Source organism: Orycteropus afer, unplaced genomic scaffold, assembly GCF_000298275.1.
Source record: "Orycteropus afer afer isolate SDZICR_OR568_19922 unplaced genomic scaffold, OryAfe1.0 scaffold00644, whole genome shotgun sequence".
Classification (NCBI taxonomy): domain Eukaryota; kingdom Metazoa; phylum Chordata; class Mammalia; order Tubulidentata; family Orycteropodidae; genus Orycteropus; species Orycteropus afer.
Window position 1 is genome coordinate 1057842 of NW_006922231.1, and position 20987 is coordinate 1078828.

The 20987-nt window shown below is 39.2% G+C and overlaps 1 protein-coding gene across 1 annotated transcript in view; it reads right to left on the reverse strand.

Moving 5' to 3' along the window:
* GRM3 (glutamate metabotropic receptor 3) overlaps nucleotides 1-20987 on the reverse strand; it is an 87882-nt gene that overhangs the window by 20493 nt on the left and 46402 nt on the right. The window contains exon 3 of the mRNA XM_007956631.2: nucleotides 626-1692. Coding sequence (XP_007954822.1) covers nucleotides 626-1692 — 1067 coding nt within the window. The remainder of the gene's footprint in view (nucleotides 1-625; nucleotides 1693-20987) is intronic.

Genomic DNA, 20987 nt, shown 5'->3' on the forward strand with positions numbered 1-20987 from the left:
CATAATTCAATGTTAATTTATTATTCCTTTTCTACAATTTTAGTTCCTAGACATGTCTAGAGGAACTAAAATTGTAGAAAAGGTATAATAAATTAACATTGAATTTTAATGTTTTAGAGAAGTAATGATGCTTTTTTTTAACCTTAAATGAAAATTTTTAGATCTTTAAACTAATCCTGGCTTAATATTGCATGTATATTTTCACTTACAGATTGTTCTGTGGTAGCCATATCCTCCTGTGACTAATTTAAAGTAGTCTCAGTAGGTTCTTAGTGGCTTAAGTCTTATTCTCTTATAAATCATTTTTTAAACTTAATTAAAATTTTATATATACATATATATGTGCATGTAAATCATAAATATATGATTGTAAATTGCATTAATGACGATGCCATTTATGTTTATCTTCCTCTTTGTGCTTAGCACAGAGCTTTGCACATGGTAGGCACTGATTAAATATTTTCAAAATTAATTTATACATTAATATTAAGGTTTATGACAGCATTTGTAATTACCCAAGGAATTGCTGAGATGAAATAAAAAAGAGTCTGTTTTAAATCCTGGACAACAAAACATTGGCAGGATCGAAGAATAAGGAAAAGAAGAAACCGTTAAAAAAACTTACTCTGTAGTCACTAGATGTCACATAAAATATGGGGAGGAAGGCCAACCAGATGATGCATGTGGTGTACATGGTAAAACCAATGAACTTGGCTTCGTTGAAATTTTCGGGGCACTTCCGCGTTTTGAAGGCATACACAGTGCATAAGATCACCAGGAGCACATCGTAGGTAAGGGAGACCAACATGCTGGAATCCTTGACATTGCATTTTAAGATGACTGTTTCCCGTTTCTCTGGAAGGGTGTGTCTCCTGGTACCCGGGGTCTCCAAAATGAGCCACACAGACACCACAGCAACTTGCACCAGTATCAGACCCAGGCAGATGGAAACCTGAGAACCGGGGCTGATGAACTTTGGCCTCTGAGCGCCATTCTTGACCCCATCAAAGATGCGGGCAATGCAGTTGGTCTTAGTCAGCAGGGCAGAGTAACAGATGGCAAAGGAGGTCCCCAGCCCTAGTCGACGTAATGCACAGATGACTGGTGACGGTTTAGCAATGAAGAAGAATGTCATGGAATAGGACAAGCCAACCCCAAACAATAAGATATAGCAGAGCTCCCGGCCTGATGCTTTGACCAAGGGTGTGTTGTTGTGCTTGATAAAAACAGTCACAACCATGCATGTACACATAAAACCCAGGCAGGCTATGGTGACTGGACCAATGGCCCAGGCATCTTCCCACTTGATGTAGTCCTCAGGGAGGTCAAAGCATGCAGAGAGGTCGGCGGTGGGCCACTGCCCAGGGCCACAGTCCATGCAGGTAAACTCATCAGCCAGGTACTCATAGGGCTCACAGGGGATGCAGATCCAGCAACAGACGTCCCCTGGTTGCATGTTCTTCATCTCATTGGGGGCACAGGGGTCGCTGCACTGGGAGGTGGGGATTGAGTTCCGGGACCAGTGGATAGAATCAACATCTAGTGATAAGGTTTCTGCCCAGTGACCAACCTTCAAGTAGGAATACTTGCCACTCACATACTTAAAATTGAACACGTTGTATCGGCCCATTCCATCTCCGAAAGTATCAAACTTGACAATACTATCTGCATCTTTATTTGGGTTGAATGGAGCTGTGACATGTAAAGGGAAAGAAAGAAAACAAAACAAAACAAGAACACTGTTTAGGTATCTGAGATGTGATCAGTCAATTACTTTATGTCACACACTTAGCAACTTAAACAACAGAGAATGAGGATTGCAAGGCAAAAATAATTTACCAACTGTCATTGAAAGTTATACAGCAAAGGCTACTAGAGTACGCATGCATTCATAAATTCATTCATTCATTTAACATTACTGAATATGTAGTGCCATGATAATCATGAATCCAATACAGTACCTGCCTTCAAACGACCTTACTATGTAATGAGGAACTAGCAAACACACAGTCATAATTCTACGTGATGTGTAAAGATTCTTTTCTTGAAAGACTGCAGAATAGGAACTGGGCAAATCTTTGTGTCTCATCTTTATAAGAAATCTATCTATGTACATCCACCAAAATTTTTTCCCATCTTAAATATTTTTTAAAAATATGAAATTAATATGAAGTTTTCTTTTTCAAAAGAAAAATACTTACTATAAACATATGATATGCTTCTTTTAAACAGTTCAAATGATACATAAATAAAAAAAATTGAAACCTACTCAAAATCCTTCAATTCTAGTATAGCCACTTGAATGATTTAGAATAAATTTATTCTGACTATATACATGCATTTGTCTATATATAGTATATTCCTATCTACATAAACATAGGATACCCTGAAGTCACCGACAGTCTATAGAATCTAGGTAATTATGCTTTAATGTAAGTTTTAAGTGTACAGGATAAGTAGCCCCTAGACAGATGGCTTGATCTCAATCCTTTACTTTCTTATAGTTCTCTTGTGAGTTCCTAAGAGTAGCACAGAAAAGGAAAAACAAGTGTATTTTATATGAAAAATCCTCAATATCATTCAAAATAAAGAAAAATGCAAATTGTAGCAAGCAGAACAAGAATGCCTCAAAAATGTCCCCATTCTAATCTCGAGAACCTATGACTATGTTACATTTATATGGCGAGGGGGAATTAAGGTTGCAGATGGTATTAAGGTTGCTAATGGGTGACTTCAAAATAGGGAGATTATCCTGGATTATCTAGGTGGATCCAATGCAATCCCAAGGACCCTTAAATGTGAAAGAGGCAGAAGAGCCAGAGTCTGGCCAGCATCAGAAAGACTCTACCAGCCACTGCCAACTACGAAGACGCAGGGGGCATGAGCCAAGCAATGCGGGCTGCCTCGAGAAGCCGGAAAGGACAAGAATGGATTCTCCCCTCGAGCCTCCAAGAAAGAACCTAGCCCTGCTGACACTTTTATTTTTAGTCCAGTGAGACCCATTTTGGACTTTTAACCTCCAGAACTGTAAGACAATAAATTCATGTTGGGTTAAGTTACTAAGTTTGTGGTAATTTGTTATAGCAGCAACAGGAAACTAATACAAAAGTTAAAAATATTTTATGTTTGTAACAAATATTCTGTTACTGACACTGTGGGGAAGCAAGAACTCCCACACACTATTGGTGGGTGTATAAATCAACACACACGTCCAACAGGGGATGATTTTATAAAACCTTTCAAAATTACAAATGCATGTAACTTTTGATTTGGCAATTTCAATTTTGGGAATGCATCCTCCACAAAGTATGAAGATAGCATAAATTGTACTTATGGTGGAATTTTGTATTTTACTATAAACTTATCTATTACTAAATTTGTTTTGTTAGATTTGTTAAATAGGTACAATCTGTGGTTTAGTTGGTTTAGTGTCTAAATCCTTTATCCAAAACACATTAAAGTACTTCCAATAAATACAATTCTAAATATGAATCCACTGTCAGACCAAGTGTCCTAATTTTTAGTTTGGAATAAGGAGTTGCTATAAATATACTCTAAGGAGCTCTGGTGGTAAAGGCATTTGGCTGCAACCCAAAAGTTTGGTGGTTCAAACCCACCAGCTGCTCTGCAGAAGAAAGATAAGGCAATCTGCTTCTGTACAGATTTAGAGCCTTGGACACCCAGTGAGGGGTGTCGCTATGAGTCAGAATTGATTCAATGACAGTAAATTTTGTTTGCTTTGAGTATATCTACTCCACCACTTGTCTTTCTGTCATATTCCAGTGGCTTTCATGTTGCTGTGATGCTGGAAGCTAGTATTTATGCTAGAATGAGAAATAATAAAAAGAAATCTTAGAAGAAAAGTCTGAATTGTATCTGTCAAATAGTCTATTGTTGCTGTTGTTATGTGCCATCGAGTCGGACTCAACTCATAGCGACCCCTCCTTGGGTTTCCAAGGCGGAATCACTACAGAAGTAGATTGCCCAACCTTCCTTTGGAGGAGTGGGTATAGATGGGAAAAATGCTTTTCTTGAATGATTATTCCAAACACAACTCAGGCCAGGGTAGTGAGGAGGCAGGTAAGAAAACCAAGTCCCTTCTTTCCAGGTACTGCAGGAGGAGCAGCATCATTCAAAATAGGAAAAGTAATCAGTTCTCCCCTTTGTTGGTGTTGCAGCAGCATGTACAGAACTCAAACTAATGGAGAGGAAAAAGAGAGCTACTGGAAGGGAACTGAATTTTTTAAAACACATACTTGTCTGAAATCTAATTTCAAGCCCCTCATCACTCCTGTGCCTCAAAACCAGGTCCTCATTTTCAGAAGGAGCCTGATCTGGCCTCCAGTCAGGAGAATAGCTTCTCAGGTTTAGTTCATTATCCAATTAGTTCTGACCTTGGTTTCAGTGGATTTATTTGAAATGTTTAGGATCAAGTGGCCAGCCATCTTAGGGCCCATTTGGTAGAGATGAGGCAAGTCTATGTCTCAAAAATATCATAGGTTAATGGCAAGAGATTATTAAATTGGCCTTTATTTTCTTCTCAGACAGAAGTCCAATCAAGGTAAGACCATAATATGGCTCTTAACAGGCCTTCAATAATGGAAATATTACTGCCACTGTCTGGGTTCAGATTCATAAATACAAATGAAGATTGAAAAACTACTAGCAGCAACCTTGCTCCAATTTTACAACTGGAGTTGCACTAAAGTTTCTATGAACTAGTTTGGTGAATTAGAATAAAGGCTTAGATGAGAAGAGAGAAAATGCTGTCTCCCTTCAGAGACTTTATATTAAATTCATATAAACTTCAATGTCAGGCAAAGGTAGTCCATGGTATTCAAAGGAGTGATGGCGGTAGATCGGGAGGAGGAAGAGGACAGTAATAGGCGCAGGAACAGGGCACAGGGTCAAGAGGTCAAGAATCGAAAATCCTTTTCTAAAAAAAAATAAATAAAACTACAAACCAATGTTATGCAGCAAGAAGATAGAAAAGAATAAAATGAATCCCTACCTGTCGGTAATCAATTTGCCTACTGATTAGAAGCATTTCTCAACAATTTATTTTATCAACTCAGCCTACCAAGTGGGCAAAACACCATCTAGACTTACTCCTAGATGCTCATTCTCACATATGACAACAGTTCAGTAAGTAACTAAGGTGCATAGTGAAAGTGACTGTTTCAGAAAAGATATCGAAAGAGTATTTTTTTAGAGTGTTTACAGTTTTTGAAAAGGACTCTTCAGTTCTGAAAAGTTAACATGGTTAATGCTTTATTATATACTTTACAGTTTTCCCTTTGTCGATTCTCTGTATTATTGTTGAACTTTAAAGTGCTTGAGAACTTGGAAATGAACAATGTACTCATAGACTAAGAATGAAGGATAGGGAGGCAGGACAGAGAAAAGATCAGTGAAAGGAAATTAGTATGATTTCAACCTCCCCAACTCTATCCTCAATTCAGGGATCATGGCTCAGAGCCTGCTTGTTTATTTTATTTATTTTACCTGGAAGTTTCTGGTAGTTATTGAATCTTTTGGTTAGAGGTCCTTTTAACGTGAGCTAGGAGCCCTGGTGGCACAGCGGTTAAAGCCCTTGGCTGCTAACTGAAAGTTGGTAGTTTGAAGCCACTAGCCACTCGGCAGAAGAAAAATATGTCAGTCTGCTTCTGTAAAGATTTACAGGATTAGAAACCCAGTCCTATCGGGCAGTTCTACTCAGTCTTATAGGAGCTCTATGAGTTGGAAGCAACTCGACAGCCATAGGTTTTAGGTTTAATGTGAGCTAATGTTACACCACTTTTTCTAAAAAAAATCCTCTCTTCCCCAACTCTTGCCTTCCTAATTACATACTTCATGTATTTCTCAAATTTCTTATAATGAATGCTGAGATTTTCAAAAAAATTTCTATTGAATATAATACTATATATGCAAAGTCAATGCAGACACATAACATTATGGATGTTAAGAAATGGAGCATTTCCAGTACCTCCGTTCCAGTTCCTGCCACTGTACTCTTCCTCCTCTCTGTTTACCACCATCACTTACTATCATGGACCAGTTCTGCCTGATACTAAACTTTATATATAAATATAATCATAACTTATGTATTATTTTGCACGTAACATATTTTTCTCAAATTAAGTTTGGTGAGATTCACTCATGCAGTGATGATAAGCTAAATTGGGACATATATTGATGCACAGATGTCAACAATGCCACAATTTATCCATTCTTGAACTGATGAGCATTTCTCTTTTTTTTCCCTTTCCTTTCCTAAAATTTAAAAAATAATGCTATGCCTTTATTTGGGTTTTCCAAAGCAAACTCTGACACTTGATTTGAGTTCAAGTTGCTGATTTGGGAATTCCACATCTTTCATGTTGTTAATTTAAGCCATTCTGGGGGAATGCAAGGAGTTTTGGTGGCACAGTGGCTAAGGCATTCAGTTGCTAACCAAAAGGTTGGCAGTTCAAACTCATACACCACTTTGCAGGAGAAAGAGAAGGCAGTCTGCTTTTGTAAAGACTTACAGCCTTGGAAACCCTATGGGGTAGTTCTGCCCTGTCTCCTATAGGGTTGTTATGAGTTGGAATTGACTTGATGACAGTGGGTTTGGGTTTTATGTTCTGATCAGTATTCATCTGAAGGCTCGAGGGTACTCTTTGCAGTTTGCTCTCTCCGCTGGTCCTCTGGTTTATGAACTCCAGCCATACTGTCCTCCCTGAACAGCATCATTTTGTCCTCCAATCTCTGTCTCCTCAACTCAGGGGGATTTTCAGTCTCCCCCTGTGTCATCCCTCATTGCACTGTGGTCTGGAAACTGTGGTCAGGCAATCACAGAGCTCATCTCACTTGTTTCCTACTTTTTCATTGCCTGATGCCCAATCATGAAAACTATTGTTTCATGTATTTTGCCTATTTCTTTTAGTGGCAGGGTGAATCTGTTCCCCATCCCTACATCTCGACTAGACGAGGAAATCTTTCATATGCTTGAGAAATGATCAGATAAGCTGTATGATCATTTTTATTTTGAGGGAAGCTGAATTAATGGGTTATTCCCTGTCCTCAGACAACTTGTTATCAAAACTCTGAGTCAAAATGCCTTTCCATAAATGAGTAACTCTAAAATATGGAGATTTCAGGTATAATAAGTTTCAGAAACATATTGTACCATTGGGTACAATGCTCTTACTCTGTGTCAATCTGGTGTGCTGTGAATTCAACTTGAAGGAGATTTACTACAATATATTGGAAAAGTATCATTGTGTGTTCATCTCTTCACCAAAGACGAGCCCTTTGTAATACAGGGACAATGTCTCATTCATCTTTGTACTCTCACCCTGTTTTCTTAACTGTTATTAGAATGCTTAGACTGATTATAATCATTTTAGGGACTTAAGCATAATCTCTGGCCAATGCTCAAACCATACCAGAGACCAGTTAAATACGAGTCTTGGGAAATGGGCCCAGGGCACTTGCATTTAGACAGTTTACTATTTTAAGTGACTTATGTTGAGAACTACTGGCCTAGGTCTGTGGTTCCCCAATCAGGGGTGATTACGTCCCTTGGGATGTTTAACAATGTCTGGAGACATTTTTGGCATGACTTGGGGAAGGCATTGCTCCTAGCATCTACGGATAGAGGCCAGAGTGCTGCTAACCATCTTGTAGTGGTCAAAGGGACATACTTAAAATGTCCATAGTGTTGATGGTGAGAAACCCTGGTCTAAGGAAATAAATGTTTGGATTTCTAGAAATATTTCTATAATCTTAACACTCCCTCTTTTATAAATTGAATATCTTCATACTAGATAAATTTTTTATTATATTTGAGATTTATATAGTGGTTGTTGTTAGATGCCGTCAAGTCAGCTCGAACTCACAGCGATTCTATCACAACAGATGCAACACTGTGTGGTCCTGTGTCATCCTCACACTCCTTGCTATACCTGAGCCCATCATTGCAGCCACCGTGCCAGTCCATCCTGTTGAGGGTCTTCCCCTTTTTTGCTGACCTCCACTTTACCAAGCATGATGTCCTTCTCCAGGGAATGGTCCCTAAGGTTCATATTACCCAATCTTTATTTCTCCCTGCAGTCATTTTCAGTTTATACGCTCCCCTCAACATTCTCCTTCATAGGCCTCTCCTTTACACATTTGTCATCAGTTTCCTTAGCTTTGCTCTCACTTTGCCCCCACTTCTATCACAGACCCCATTGTACAGAAATTCCCATATTTTCCCTTCTTTTGAAAAAACAGCCCAGCAGGATGCCTCCTTCCAGTGGTTTCACTAGGGTTGGGGTAAGTCATGCTGTTACCTCCTCTTTGGGCAGGACCTGCTGGTGTCACCCCCACCCCACACACACATGTGGGCAGATTACCTGGCCCTGACCTACCTCCTCTCCACCCAGTGATGGGCACCACAGACCACAGGTCCACACACTAAGGGAGGGTAGGAAGCTACTGTGCTGGGTGTCATGTGACACCAACCCTAGTGATGCTACTGCCTTGGAGTCCCTCCTCCTACAGCACCAGATTGCCTGCTGCTGCCGCTGCCATGGATGCTGGAGTGACTTTGGTGTCACTTGTCTGACAGTGTCAGGGGGTGTGCTCTGCACCCCACCCCCACCCCAGTGATGCCACTGTCTCCTTCCTGTCAGTCACCTCTTAGGAAAGAAGCACATTTCTGTCTTTAGCAGGAGTGGGTGACTACTGTCTTTTTAGAGCAGACTCACAGCAAGAATAACTCTCAGTGGGAGACAGTTAAGTGGGTTCTCTGTCAGAATTTGCTCGTATTAAATGTAATGTGCCCAGCCCTAACATGAGCAGTGAACACTGTGTGACTGCAACACTTCCCAAAGGTTTTAATTTTGTGAAAAGAAGCTGTGAATTCTGAAGATGTAATCTATCCCCATGTTTTTTAATGCCACTACGTCCAGTGGAGCTCTGGTAGTATAGTGGCTAAAGCACTTGACTGCTAACCAGTAGACTGGCGGTTCAAACCCACCAGCCACTCCTCAGAAGGAAGGTTGGGCAATCCTACTTCCGTAGTGATACTGCCTCGGAAACCCAAGGAGGGGTCGCTATGAGTCGGGGGCTGACTCGACGGCACATAACAACAACAACAACAACAACGTCCAGTAGAGCATAGATTTTTTTTTTTTTTTAAAAAAGAGAAAAATAAAGGCTTTCCCCAAAACAAAGTTGTATAGAAGTACCTAAGCAAGACATTTTCTTAAAGGGAAGGCTTTCCAGCCTTCTGTCTCAAGTCATTCCACGTCCTGTGCTACAGATCTAAATGCTGCAGAAGAGTGAAACTTGATACGGACAGAAGGTAAAAATGGCTGAGAAAATCCCATTCAGCAGTTCTATAAGTCAACAGTGCAAGCTATAAAATAAAATAAAATAATCATTTGAATCATACTAGCAGAACTGATATTGTAAAAGACACAATCACGGTAACAAGACTGCTTAATAAATTTTTTTTTTTTCCATTTTTAAGCAAATAATATTCTTCTTTATACAAAAAGCAGGGCAGCAGCGATTTTATCCAGCCTTTGCCAATACGCCATCCAAAGACAAGCACACCAGCTTAGCATGCAGTAACTGGAACATCTATGGGTGAAGCAAATTAATTTCTATTATTTTGGTTTATACATGCATGAGCATGCATTTGACTCTGTGTAGTATCCTGTAGAGAGAATATAAGGGAAAATAAATTACTTCTGCTCTCAGCATGCTAGCCTATTGTTACATTGTTGTGTTTTTCCTAAACCACTGTAGCATAGACTAGTTTTGTATCTTCACAGAGGGGTTTCAGAATTGAGCAGCACGATTTCAAGTGACCTTGTGAGGTCATCAAGCATATCCGCACATTGTTAAGAATTTCCGAGCCTACATTGTTCTGAAAGGATTTGTCTCCCTGGAAATAATTAAGGTGACAAAATAGAAAGTAATGGCTCTTAAAATTTCTTCTCCCTTTGTGCAATGATTTCTATTTTGAACTATTCTAAAATTAATAGTGCTAAGGGTATCAAAAATCACACTATTTTGTCCCTCTTTTGAAGATATTCCTGAAAATTTATCAACCTAAGGAATTATCTTAGCTCATATGAGCAAATCTTAGCTCATATCTGCAAATTGTTTTAAATTAATAAGATTTATAAAACCATTCGCTTAGAGAACTATAACATACTCCATAGAGAACAATTATATACATTGAATTATTTTCTTGCATAAATGCCTACATTTTCACATGACATTTTTACTAAAAAGCCATGGGATAGGACATTGTTAAAGTCCAAAACTTCAATACTGTGATCATTGAGATGAATGAAGAAAATTAGCATTGGTGCACGTGAAAATGATGGTATTTGCATGTAAGCATACAATCAGGTGTGCAATTATGAAGTAGACACAATTAGCCTTGGAGATCCTCTGTATTCTTACCCCCTTTCCCTTTCTGTCTTAGCATACTTTCTTGTTCCTAAAACCCAAGCCTCCCATGTAGCCCTACTTCTATCAAAATACTACATGTTCTGTAATGCAACAAAGCAACGCATTGCCGTCAAGTTGGAACTGACTCATTGGACACCTTCTTGGGTTTCCAAGGCGGTATCACTACAGAAGTAGATCACCCAATATTCCTTCCGAGGAGTAGCTGGTGGGTTTGAACCGCCAGCCTTCTGGTTAGCGGTCAAATGCTTTAGGCACTATGACACTAGAACTCCCCAGATATCCTATATGTTTCCATTTTGGGGATAATTATATTAAAAGAGATCACAATCAAAGAACAATGCTAAAGGATATGATAGATAAATTAATGATGATGGCTTCTGATATGAAAGAGATCTGAGCAGAAGTTCTGCCCAGGTTTCCTAAAATGATAGCTTTTTGGGAAAGGAGCAATACTGTTATTCTCAGAACATATTTTAGCCTCTGCCACAAGAAAAGGGAACTTCTGCCTTTCCACCATCTTATTTTCTAAGTAGGAGAAGTGGCAGATCTTATCAGTGGGCTCTAACATTCACTGCGCCATTGTTCCCTAACCAGTATGATCACAGGAATAAAGAGACTGACATCTGCAAGCAGGTGTTCTTCGACCTCTAGAAGCAGACCGACAGAGGGACCAACCTCTCAGGTCCAATCTCAGCCATATTTGTGCCCATCTATGTACAAAGGAAGGGATACCAGGCACTTTCTTAGTTATTAAGTAGAAATTTGTTTCCTTTTGGCTGTTGAACCTTTTTTCTTAGAACACTGGAGAGAAAGAGGTGAAAGTGGAATTTAAGCACTAAATCCCATCCCACAGTTCCTCCAAACCCCACACAGATAACCATCCAATTTTCCTCTTAGTTTAGCTAATACTGTATCTTAAAGAAAAGAGTATAGGGAAATGAAACACAGTTATTTGAAAAGTGATTTAACGAAAACATTTAAATTTCAAGTTTGTTTTCTTTCAAATTGGCATTATAAGGCATAAGCACACATGCTGTGGGGGGAGGCAGGGCAGTGGAAAAAGAAGGATAAAAACAGAGAGAAAACTGGTAAGAAGGGGGGAGGTGGTGAATGACGGCTTGTCCAACTTTGTTCCTCAACTGGACATGGGGCTGTGCTTTTATTCCAATTCTAGTTCTTATTAAAACTTGATCAATAGGAAATGTACCTTGAAGGGTTCTGGCACATAGGAAGTAATATGTAATCATTCACTCACTCACTGCCATGGAGTCAGATCCGACTCATAGTGACCCCTCCTTGAGTTTCTGAGGTGGTATCACTATGGAAGTAGATTGCCCACCCTTCCTTCCGAGGAGCTCCCTGTAATATGTAATGTTGTTGTGTTGTTATGTGCTGTAGAGTCAGACTCGACTCATAAAGACCCTTTCTTGTGTTTCCAAGGCGGTATCACTTTGGAAGTAGATTGCCTAATCTTCCTTCTGAGGAGTAGCTGGTGGGTTTGAATCACCAGCCTTCTAGTTAGCAGTCAAGTGCCTTAGGCACTACGCTACCAGAGCTCCTGTAATATGTAATGTTGTTGTTGTTGTTATGTGCCGTCGAGTCGGCCCCCAACTCATAGCGACCCCTCCTTGGGTTTCTAAGGCAGTATCACTACGGAAGTAGGATTGCCCAACCTTCCTTCCGAGGAGTGGCTGGTGGGTTTGAACCGCCAGCTGTCTGGTCAGCAGGCAAGTGTCTTAGCCACTATGCTACCAGAGCTCCCGTCATATGTAATAGTAATCCATTATTGGGAGCGCTCATGGTGCAGTGCCTAAGGCATTTGACTGCTAACCAGAAAGCTGGCAGTTCAAATCACCAGCCACTCCTAGGAAGGAAGACTGGGCAATCTACTTCCATGGAGATACCACCTCGGAAAGCCAAGGAGGGGTCACTATGAGTCAGATTCTATTCGATAGCACTGAGTTTTTTTTTTTTGTTGTTGTTGTTGTTTTGTTTTTTAATCCATTGTTATTGCTATGAACTATTCCAGTAGCCTCCTGGATGACTTTTTTTGTATCCAGTTTCTCTCCTTTTTTTCTGATTCACATTCCTCTTAAAATTGTCTTTAAGCAACCCAAACCCCCAGTATCCCAACACACTACTACATGAAAGCCTGAATGGATTTCCTGTTGCATCCAGCTATATCGATGGAAATTTCTGTTTTTCCTTGGATGAAGATAAATGTTTTACTACAAACAAAATGTTCTGTGATCAAATAAATGGAATTAACAATGCTAAACAGGTTTCTTACTTGATATGAGGGTTAGATCTTGAACTACCTAATTTGTGAATGTGCTTTGTGAATCATCAAGAGAGTGGTATAGCCTTCCTGCAATATTTGGACTGTCGAATTTTATTTATTTAAGACTGTCTATTTATTTAAGAAGGAGCTCTGATGATGTAGTGGTTAAAATATTTGGCTGCTACCCAAAAGATCAGTTGTTCAAACTCACTAGCCCCTCATGGAAGAAAGATGAGGTAGTCTCTTTCCATAAAGATTTTCAGCCTTGGAAACCCCATGGCGGTTGCTATGAGTCAGAATCAACTTGATGGCAGTGGGTAGTAGTAATGAGTATTTATTGAAGGCTGCCTAACCTCTTGTGAGGGAGCCCTGGTGGTGCAGTGTTAAAGTGCTCAGCTGCTAACGAAAAGGTCGGCAATTAGAACCCACCAACCACTCTGCAGGAGAAAGATGTGGCAGAGTGCTTCCTTACAGATCATTGCCTTGGAAACCCTATGGGAAGTTCTACTCTGTTCTATAGGGTGATGATGAGTTGGAATTGATTTGATGGCAGTAGGTTTGGTGTTCAGTTTGGTATAATCAATGTCACCAGGAGCTCTGCTGGTGCAAGCACTCGGCTGCTAACCAAAAGGTCAGTGGTTTGAACCCACCAGCTGCTCCATGGGAGAAAGATGAGGCAATCTGCTTCCATAAAGATTTACAGCCTTGGAAACACTATGTGGGCAATTCTCTGTCCTAAAGGGTGGCTATAAATCAGAAATGACTTGATGACAGAAGGCTTTTTTTTTAATAATCAATGTCTTATACAGAAAAAGCTCTTGAAAAAGTTGTTTTAAGTCAGGCATAATTACTTCATAAATATTTATGAGAGAGAAAAAATTTAAAAAATTATGGAGGAAATGATATTTTAGTTTGACTTTCTTTTCAAAATGAGGAGAAAGGGAATAAATTAAGGAAGTATGGTGGTGGAAAATATAAGCAAAAAGCTATGCTTGACCACAGGTGACATCTCTTCTGAGGTCCTACAGTTTTTGTGTGTATATATCTACTCAAGTATGATTCACCTTCCATAAATTGTTTGTTTGCTCTGGGCCCCCTGTCGAGATTGTGGGCTCCTTGAGGGCATCACTTCTGCCCTGGAGTCTTACAAAATCCAACATTTCTTCACTACATCTAGCTGCTTACCTTTGTTTATTGAAAACCACCTCTAGGAGAGGTAGCCAGGCAAGATTATGGGGCAGAATGGGGCTCAGCTAACTCATAAGTGATGTGCAAAAGCTAAAGAAGAAGACAAGATTAGAGATAATATATTCCAAAGAAACAGGCTGAATAACGAGCAAATCTCTTCTAACTAGAAAGAAATAGATTACAGAATAAACATGTAGGTGGTTTTAGCCTTGTTTAGGTAAATGAAGTCTGCAATCTAAAGAATTACTATAGTTCATATAATAATTATATGAACAGACCGAACGTATTTAATCAAGGCTCAAAAATCAGCTAGCTGGCAGTACAGTGGGTACATGATGGCAGATAATGATTCACTCATTCTTCAAATAAACAGTTATTAAACACCTACCTGATGGTGGACACTCTAAGAATCAAGCCAACAGTTATGACCACGTTTCTATATGCCAGACACTGTGCTAAGCACTCTGAATTTAATGCTTACAAAAACCATATGGGTTAAAAAAACCAGTGCCGTTGAATCGATTCTGACTCAGAGTGCCCTATAAGACAGAGTACAATGGCCCTGTAGGCTTTCCTAGGTAGTAATCTTTCCAGAAGCAGATTGTCACATCTTTCTGCTGTGGAGCAACTGGTGGGCTCAAACTGCTGAGCTTTCAGTTAGCAGCCAAGCACTTAACTACTGCACCACCGGGGCTCCTTTTCCGATGGGTTACTGGGGTACAAATAAATCCTCCAGGGACATCTTTGCTCTGGACATTGGAAGAGTTGAAGGGGAAAGAGTCAGAAAGGCTTTAAGCATTTGCTTTGGAAAGTTTGAACCTGGTCTGTAAAAGCATGGGCATGCTTTCTTGTATATTCTTTTCTCTCAGGAAACCTTTAACTTTTTTGAAGGCTATGATTTTATCTCATGAATTAGGCCTAAACCAAAAACCCACTGCAATCAAGTTGATTCTGACTCATAGAGACCTCCATAGGGTTTCCAAGGCTGGAATTGTCTCATCTTCTTCCTGCTGCTGGTGATTTTAAACCACTGAACTTCCGTTTAGCAGACAATTGCCTTACCCACTATACCACCAGATCTCCTTATTAAGTAGGCCTCAGAAAAACTCAGTGCCATCAAGTCAATTTGGACTCATAGAGACCACACTGGGTTTCCAAGGTGATAAATCTTTCCAGAGGCAGATCGCTCCATCTTCCTTCCACGGAGTGGCTTGTGGGTTGGAAGCTGCAACCTTCTAGTTAGCAGCCAAATGTCTTAGGCACTGTGCCACCAGAGCTGGAGGAATGAATGAAAGAATCAAGGAAACAAAGAAAGACTAATCTAAAATACAGAGAGAGAGAGAGAGAGCAAGGAATGACCCCAAACATCAACCAATATTGTAAGTACAAATATAGTCATAAGAAGAAATATAGTTCTGAGGATCTCTGGTGGCATGGTGCCTAGGCATTTGACCGCTAACCAAAGGCTGGCAGTACAAACCCACCAGCTGCTCTGAGGAAGGAAGATGAGGAATCTACTTCTGTAAAGATTTACCACCTCAGAAACCCAAAGGGGGTCACTATGAGTTGGAATCCACTTGATGGCAGTGAGTTTGCTTGTTTGTTTGTTTGGTTTTAACACTCTGAGGGAACATAGTATATTTAGGGTTAATAATTCAAAGCTTTCATCTGAAAACTGAAAAAGTTTGGAAGTGAAGTACATTGTCTACTTGTATACTCAATACATACTACTTGCTGAATTTCTTTGAAAAATTGAATTTAAAGTATACATTCTGTTATCCTTTCAAAAATAGTGATTTAAGAATGACAGTAACTCCTCTTCACCTCATCACCCAACCACCATGCATGAGGTCATGATACAATTTAGCATGCACCATGCCTTGCTATATAAATGCATGTCTTCTCTATTCCAGTAATGACATGTCTCAGCCATGGCTATTTCTAGAAAAAAATATTAGATGCTTGAGTTTTGACTACCCAGCCTCATTTTCCACAACATTTATACCCTTTTCCATATATTATGAGCCAAATGCCTCTCCACATCAAAACTTGCCCATAGAAAAGGATGTGATTATTGGTTATAGAGACTAGAGTAGAAATTTCGGTCACTGAGAGAGCTTGTGCATAGGTTCAGTTTGTAAAAGTCTGAATTTATATTGTAGAATGAAGGTTTTACTCTAGTCAGTGGAATTCCATATGGTTATCTACATTATTTTTGAGACCGTGGGAAGAATATATTTGAGGGCAGCAAGGAATCTTTTCCATCTATCAGTTCATCCAGAATTTGGCTGATATCATCTTTCACACCTACCTTCTATTCCCATTTTATTTTGATTTCAGTGTATCTTGTGTGGAGTGGGCAGGGAAGATTGAGTATTTCACTGTAGCAAGTGCTTTCCACTTCAAAGTTAATGACAGGCAAGTATAGAGGGAGGTGGAGATGGTCTATGATTTTGGCATTCAAGAGTTAGAACATTATATATCTTGGATCAAATGGCCCTGAGTAATTGCACTGTGGAAATTGCATTTTTGAGGCAATTCCATTCTTTGGTTGCTGATCATAGCCATTGTGATAGGCTTATACCCCTAGGCCTGCTGGGCAGCATGGAATTAGATTCAACTCAGCCTTTCCATCTTTGATTGTTGCTGCTACCATAGTCAGCTTTCAATACCTTTCTTCTAACAAAATAGTCCTTGAAGCATTTCTTTTGTCAGCTCTAGGGTTTGATTGTCCGTCTTGAATACACTATATGGCAAGTCATTTGAATCATAGGCAGTAACAGTTTTAAGGTACTCACTGAAATAAAGTCCTTTTTCAAAACTTTTCTTGATAATGCACAATTTGAGAAAGAACCTATTTTAAAAAACAAACAAACAAACTCCCATTCCCCCCCTCCAAAAAAAAAAAAAAACCTGCAGGAATAAAGGGGAAAGGTGAAAAATGATTTTTTTTTCCCTTAAATTTATTGCTTCCCACACATGCGTAAAGGTATATAAATAATGAAAGCTATTTCTTTTTTATTTTCATACTATGAATTCAGAAAATGGCACCAAGCATCCCTGGCTGTGATAAATGCAGTGTAAAGTTAAGTGCTCTTCCTGGTGGAGTGGCTGGAGCTGCACAAGCAGGCTTCATGGGGATACGTTTAATAAGCAGATACAAGTTAGATGCATCAGAGACAGATGCTTGGAGATCATTGTCTGAGGGCTGGAGTGGGGACAGCCTAAGATTTCTTTGTCCACTTCTGATCAGAGTTCTAATGAGTGAATTCAGTGAAAAGAAGCTTATGGTCAACAGTGTGCATCTTTATGCCCAGGGAGGTAACCCGTATCACATGGCCTTGTTAAGTCAGAGCGTTCTCTTTCATTGCTAACTATTGTGTTTAGTTTCTGAAATTTTAGGTGCTGCAGGTGTCTGCTGGACATGGAAACATTTGGTATGTATGCACCTTCTTTATCGGAAATCCTTGCTCCAATCCACTGGGTACCTTCTCAACAGTTCTTTTTTGAGAATTTATGTTGATGATTATATCTCTATATACTATATCTGAGCACCTACTATTAGCAGCCATTGTGCTTTACACACACTATCTCATTTAATTTTCCCAATAGAGTATGTAATTATCCACATTTTACAGATGATAGAACAGACTGTGAAAGAGGTTGATCCACGCAACTAGTAGGTGAAATTTCCAGATTCAAATCCAGGTCTGTATGACCTTCTGCATTTGTGTTTTTAATTATAGGTGGCACAAATGGTTAGACGCTTGACTAGTAGCTGAACGGTTGGTGGTTCAAACTCTCCCAGAGATGCCTTGGAAGACAGGTCTGGTGATTTGCTTCTGGCAGGTCGCAGCCTTGAAAATCCTATGGAGCAGTTCTGCTCTGCACACATAGGGTCACCACGAGTCGTAACTGACTGGCCAGCAACCAGCATAACTACCGCCACCAATACTAGGTCCTATGCTACTCTGACTCTTGGATCCCCTGGTCTAATTTAAATATTTGTTCACTTTGCTTCCATAAGCACTAAATGGGTTAATCTACCATAGTCCCTATGCACATAGTGATTTAGTTGTAATAGGGGATGAACCAGATTTTATTCATCTTTAATATTTAGCATATTAAGCTTTTCAATAATTGCTTGGTGGATAAGTGACTATGGGCAACAAAAAGGGCTGGTCTTACTTTCAGGCAAAACAGAAACACCTTCACAGTGTGACTTGAAGATTTCTAGAAATGGATCTTTTTAGAAGGAATTCAGTTTTCTGTTGTCATCATGGAAAGCAGTGATCCAAATTCCAGGGAAAATCCTGGTGTCCAACTATGAAACACTATCTAAGGAGGTAGGCTTAGGATGTGCGTTGTGTGTGTGCATGTTCAGTGCATGGACTGCTTCAGTAGATCCAAATTCCCTTTCTGGCTCTAGGCTGCATACTAGATATTTGCTTCTAAAGCACAAATGACTTCTGAATAGATTTAGTGTTATTGCTTTGAGCAGCTCATTTATAGGTGATAACTTTTGAGCTCATATTTGTGACTCTTGGACAGAGGATGAGCAGGGGATTGGAAACCCTATAAAAGAGTGCTGACTGTGTAATAAGCTAAAGTGGAATAAATTAGAACAGATGAGATTTAAATGTAAACAAATTGCATCTTTTAAATTAGGATGAAGGGGGAAGTAGAGCAACTGTGTTGTTGCTGTTAGCTGCCATCAAGCCAGATCCTACTCTATATACAACAGAACGAACTGCTGCATAGTCTTACAGCAACTGTAGGAGGTAGGTACCATTATTACTCCAGCTACTAACAAAGGCAGTTCAGAAGAAACATTTAGGTGTTTCCCAAGTAGATTTTTCAGCCTGGTAACTGATTTTCTTGCCTTCAGTTGAATACTTCTACAAGTCATTATCCATGCTGCATCTGGGTCAATTTTCTCCTCTCAGCACAATTTTTTTAATTTAAACTTTTTATTGTGATTTGGGTGAAAGTTTACAAGCAAATCAGCCTTCCATTCAATAATCCACACACATTTTGTTTCCTGTCATTGATTGCAATTCCCTCAATGTAACATCACTCCTCCCACTTCCTCACTGTGTTTTTTCTCATTTCCATTCCTCCTCCTCTCCTAATCCTTCCTGCCTTCTGAATCCTGTCCTTGGGCAAATGCAGCCCTTGATCTTGAATGGTTGATTGTTCAAAGGAGTGTATACCTTCCTAGAGTTATTGTTCACCTTGTGGACCTATCACTTGACTGAAAATTGGGCTTTGGGAGTGAGTTCAATTTTAGTTCTGAAGTGTGACAAGGAGCCACAGTCTGGAGGGCCCACCAATCTCTATCTGACTTGTAAGTCTGGTCTTTTCTTATGATTTTGAGTTTTGTTCCTTATTTTTCTCTAAATCTATCCAGGACTTTCCAATGTGATCCCTTTCAGAGCAGTTGGAAGTGGTAGCTGGGCACCATCCAGTTCTTCTGGTCTCAGGATCGTGGAGACTAAGGTTTGCATGGTCCATTAGTCCTTTGGACTAATTGTTTCCATGTTTCTTTGATTTTCTTTACTATTCTATGCTATCTGGAGCAATTTTCATGAAACCAAATTTGCTATGTCACCTTCCTGATCAAAACCTTTCAATGGAGTTTTTACTTCACAAAACATAATTTAAATTCCTCAGCAGGGCACTTGATGTCCTTAATAATGTGTAGGCTTAATACTTACTAGGTGCTTAATAAGTATTTACTGAAAAGATGAATGAACAAATGAATTCCAAAATCTAACAAGATGACAGCTGAACCCCAAAAAGTCTCAGAAAATCTGGGAAATGTTCCATGTCCCCTGATCTCCACTAACATTTCTGTAATAGCTAACATAAAAAAAAAGTGATCAAAAGTATGCCTCAAAGAGCTCATTGAATAATATTCATTAAAATATGATGGACAGCATGTAGAGGATACTATACAAGAGGGAACTGGGATGAATAATGAGACATATTTTGAGTTAATTTTGTATTCATAAATATGATTGGAATTGTAGCTATGCTGTGAGTCACCTCATTTAAATTAAAAGGGAGAAGGGAGTCTTTCCACACTGGAAATCTAAAACTGAGTATAGCATAGATGGTAATGGTATTTTTGCTTAACTTCCAGTGAGGTATCTTTTACATTTAGTAGCAATTCTAGGGAAATACATCAGAAGGGACACATAAGGCATTTAGGATTCCTTGGAGAAAAGTATTAATAATTTTAAGATTATTGTAATAATGATTGGATAATAAGAAAGCTTAAAGGTACATCTAATCTACACCTTGATAAGCTTCATTTCCTCTGAGCTCTGCCTATTTCCCAAATTGGAAAAAAGAGTAAGATTTTTTTTTTTCCTCTTTGTTTCACTCGTACCACTTCAGCTGCTTTATTTCAGTGTCTTTGGCTGAAACTTCATCCAATCTCTAACCATTGGAATATCTCACAGTTAAGTTCTGTGACTTCTTTTATCTCTATAACTTCCCCTAAGTGATCTGATCTATTTCCTGTCATCTTCAATAAGCTGTTCATCCCAAATTTTACCTCTAACTCAGAAATGAATGCTGAAATGCAGACTCAAATCCTACTGCCTACCAAACACTATTTGAAGGTAGGAATTATTTATCAGTGTATTAAAAAGTACTTGGCTCTTAATGTCTCAAGAAACATTTGTTGAAAGACAGCTTTATACTTCTCTTGGTTGTTTATTAATTACCGAAAGCTTCTTCCTTTGTTGGGGTGCCCACTCCTCAAATTCTACCTATCCTTCAGTGCTCAATTTATATGCTGCTTTCTACATGAAAGAATGTCTTTTTCCAATTAGAAGTGACTTATTCCCCTTCTAGGTGTTTGTGAAAATTTATGTGACCTTTTTTATGGTATTTAACTATGGATGAAATCATATAGGAATAAAAGATTTAAATGATCTCAGTAGTAAGCAGATCTGCAGTGGAAACTCAGGTCTTCTCCTCATTGCCACAGTCAGGAATCTCTTAACCATACTGGATCATTAAATCTTTTTTTTATGTATGTCCTTTTCTA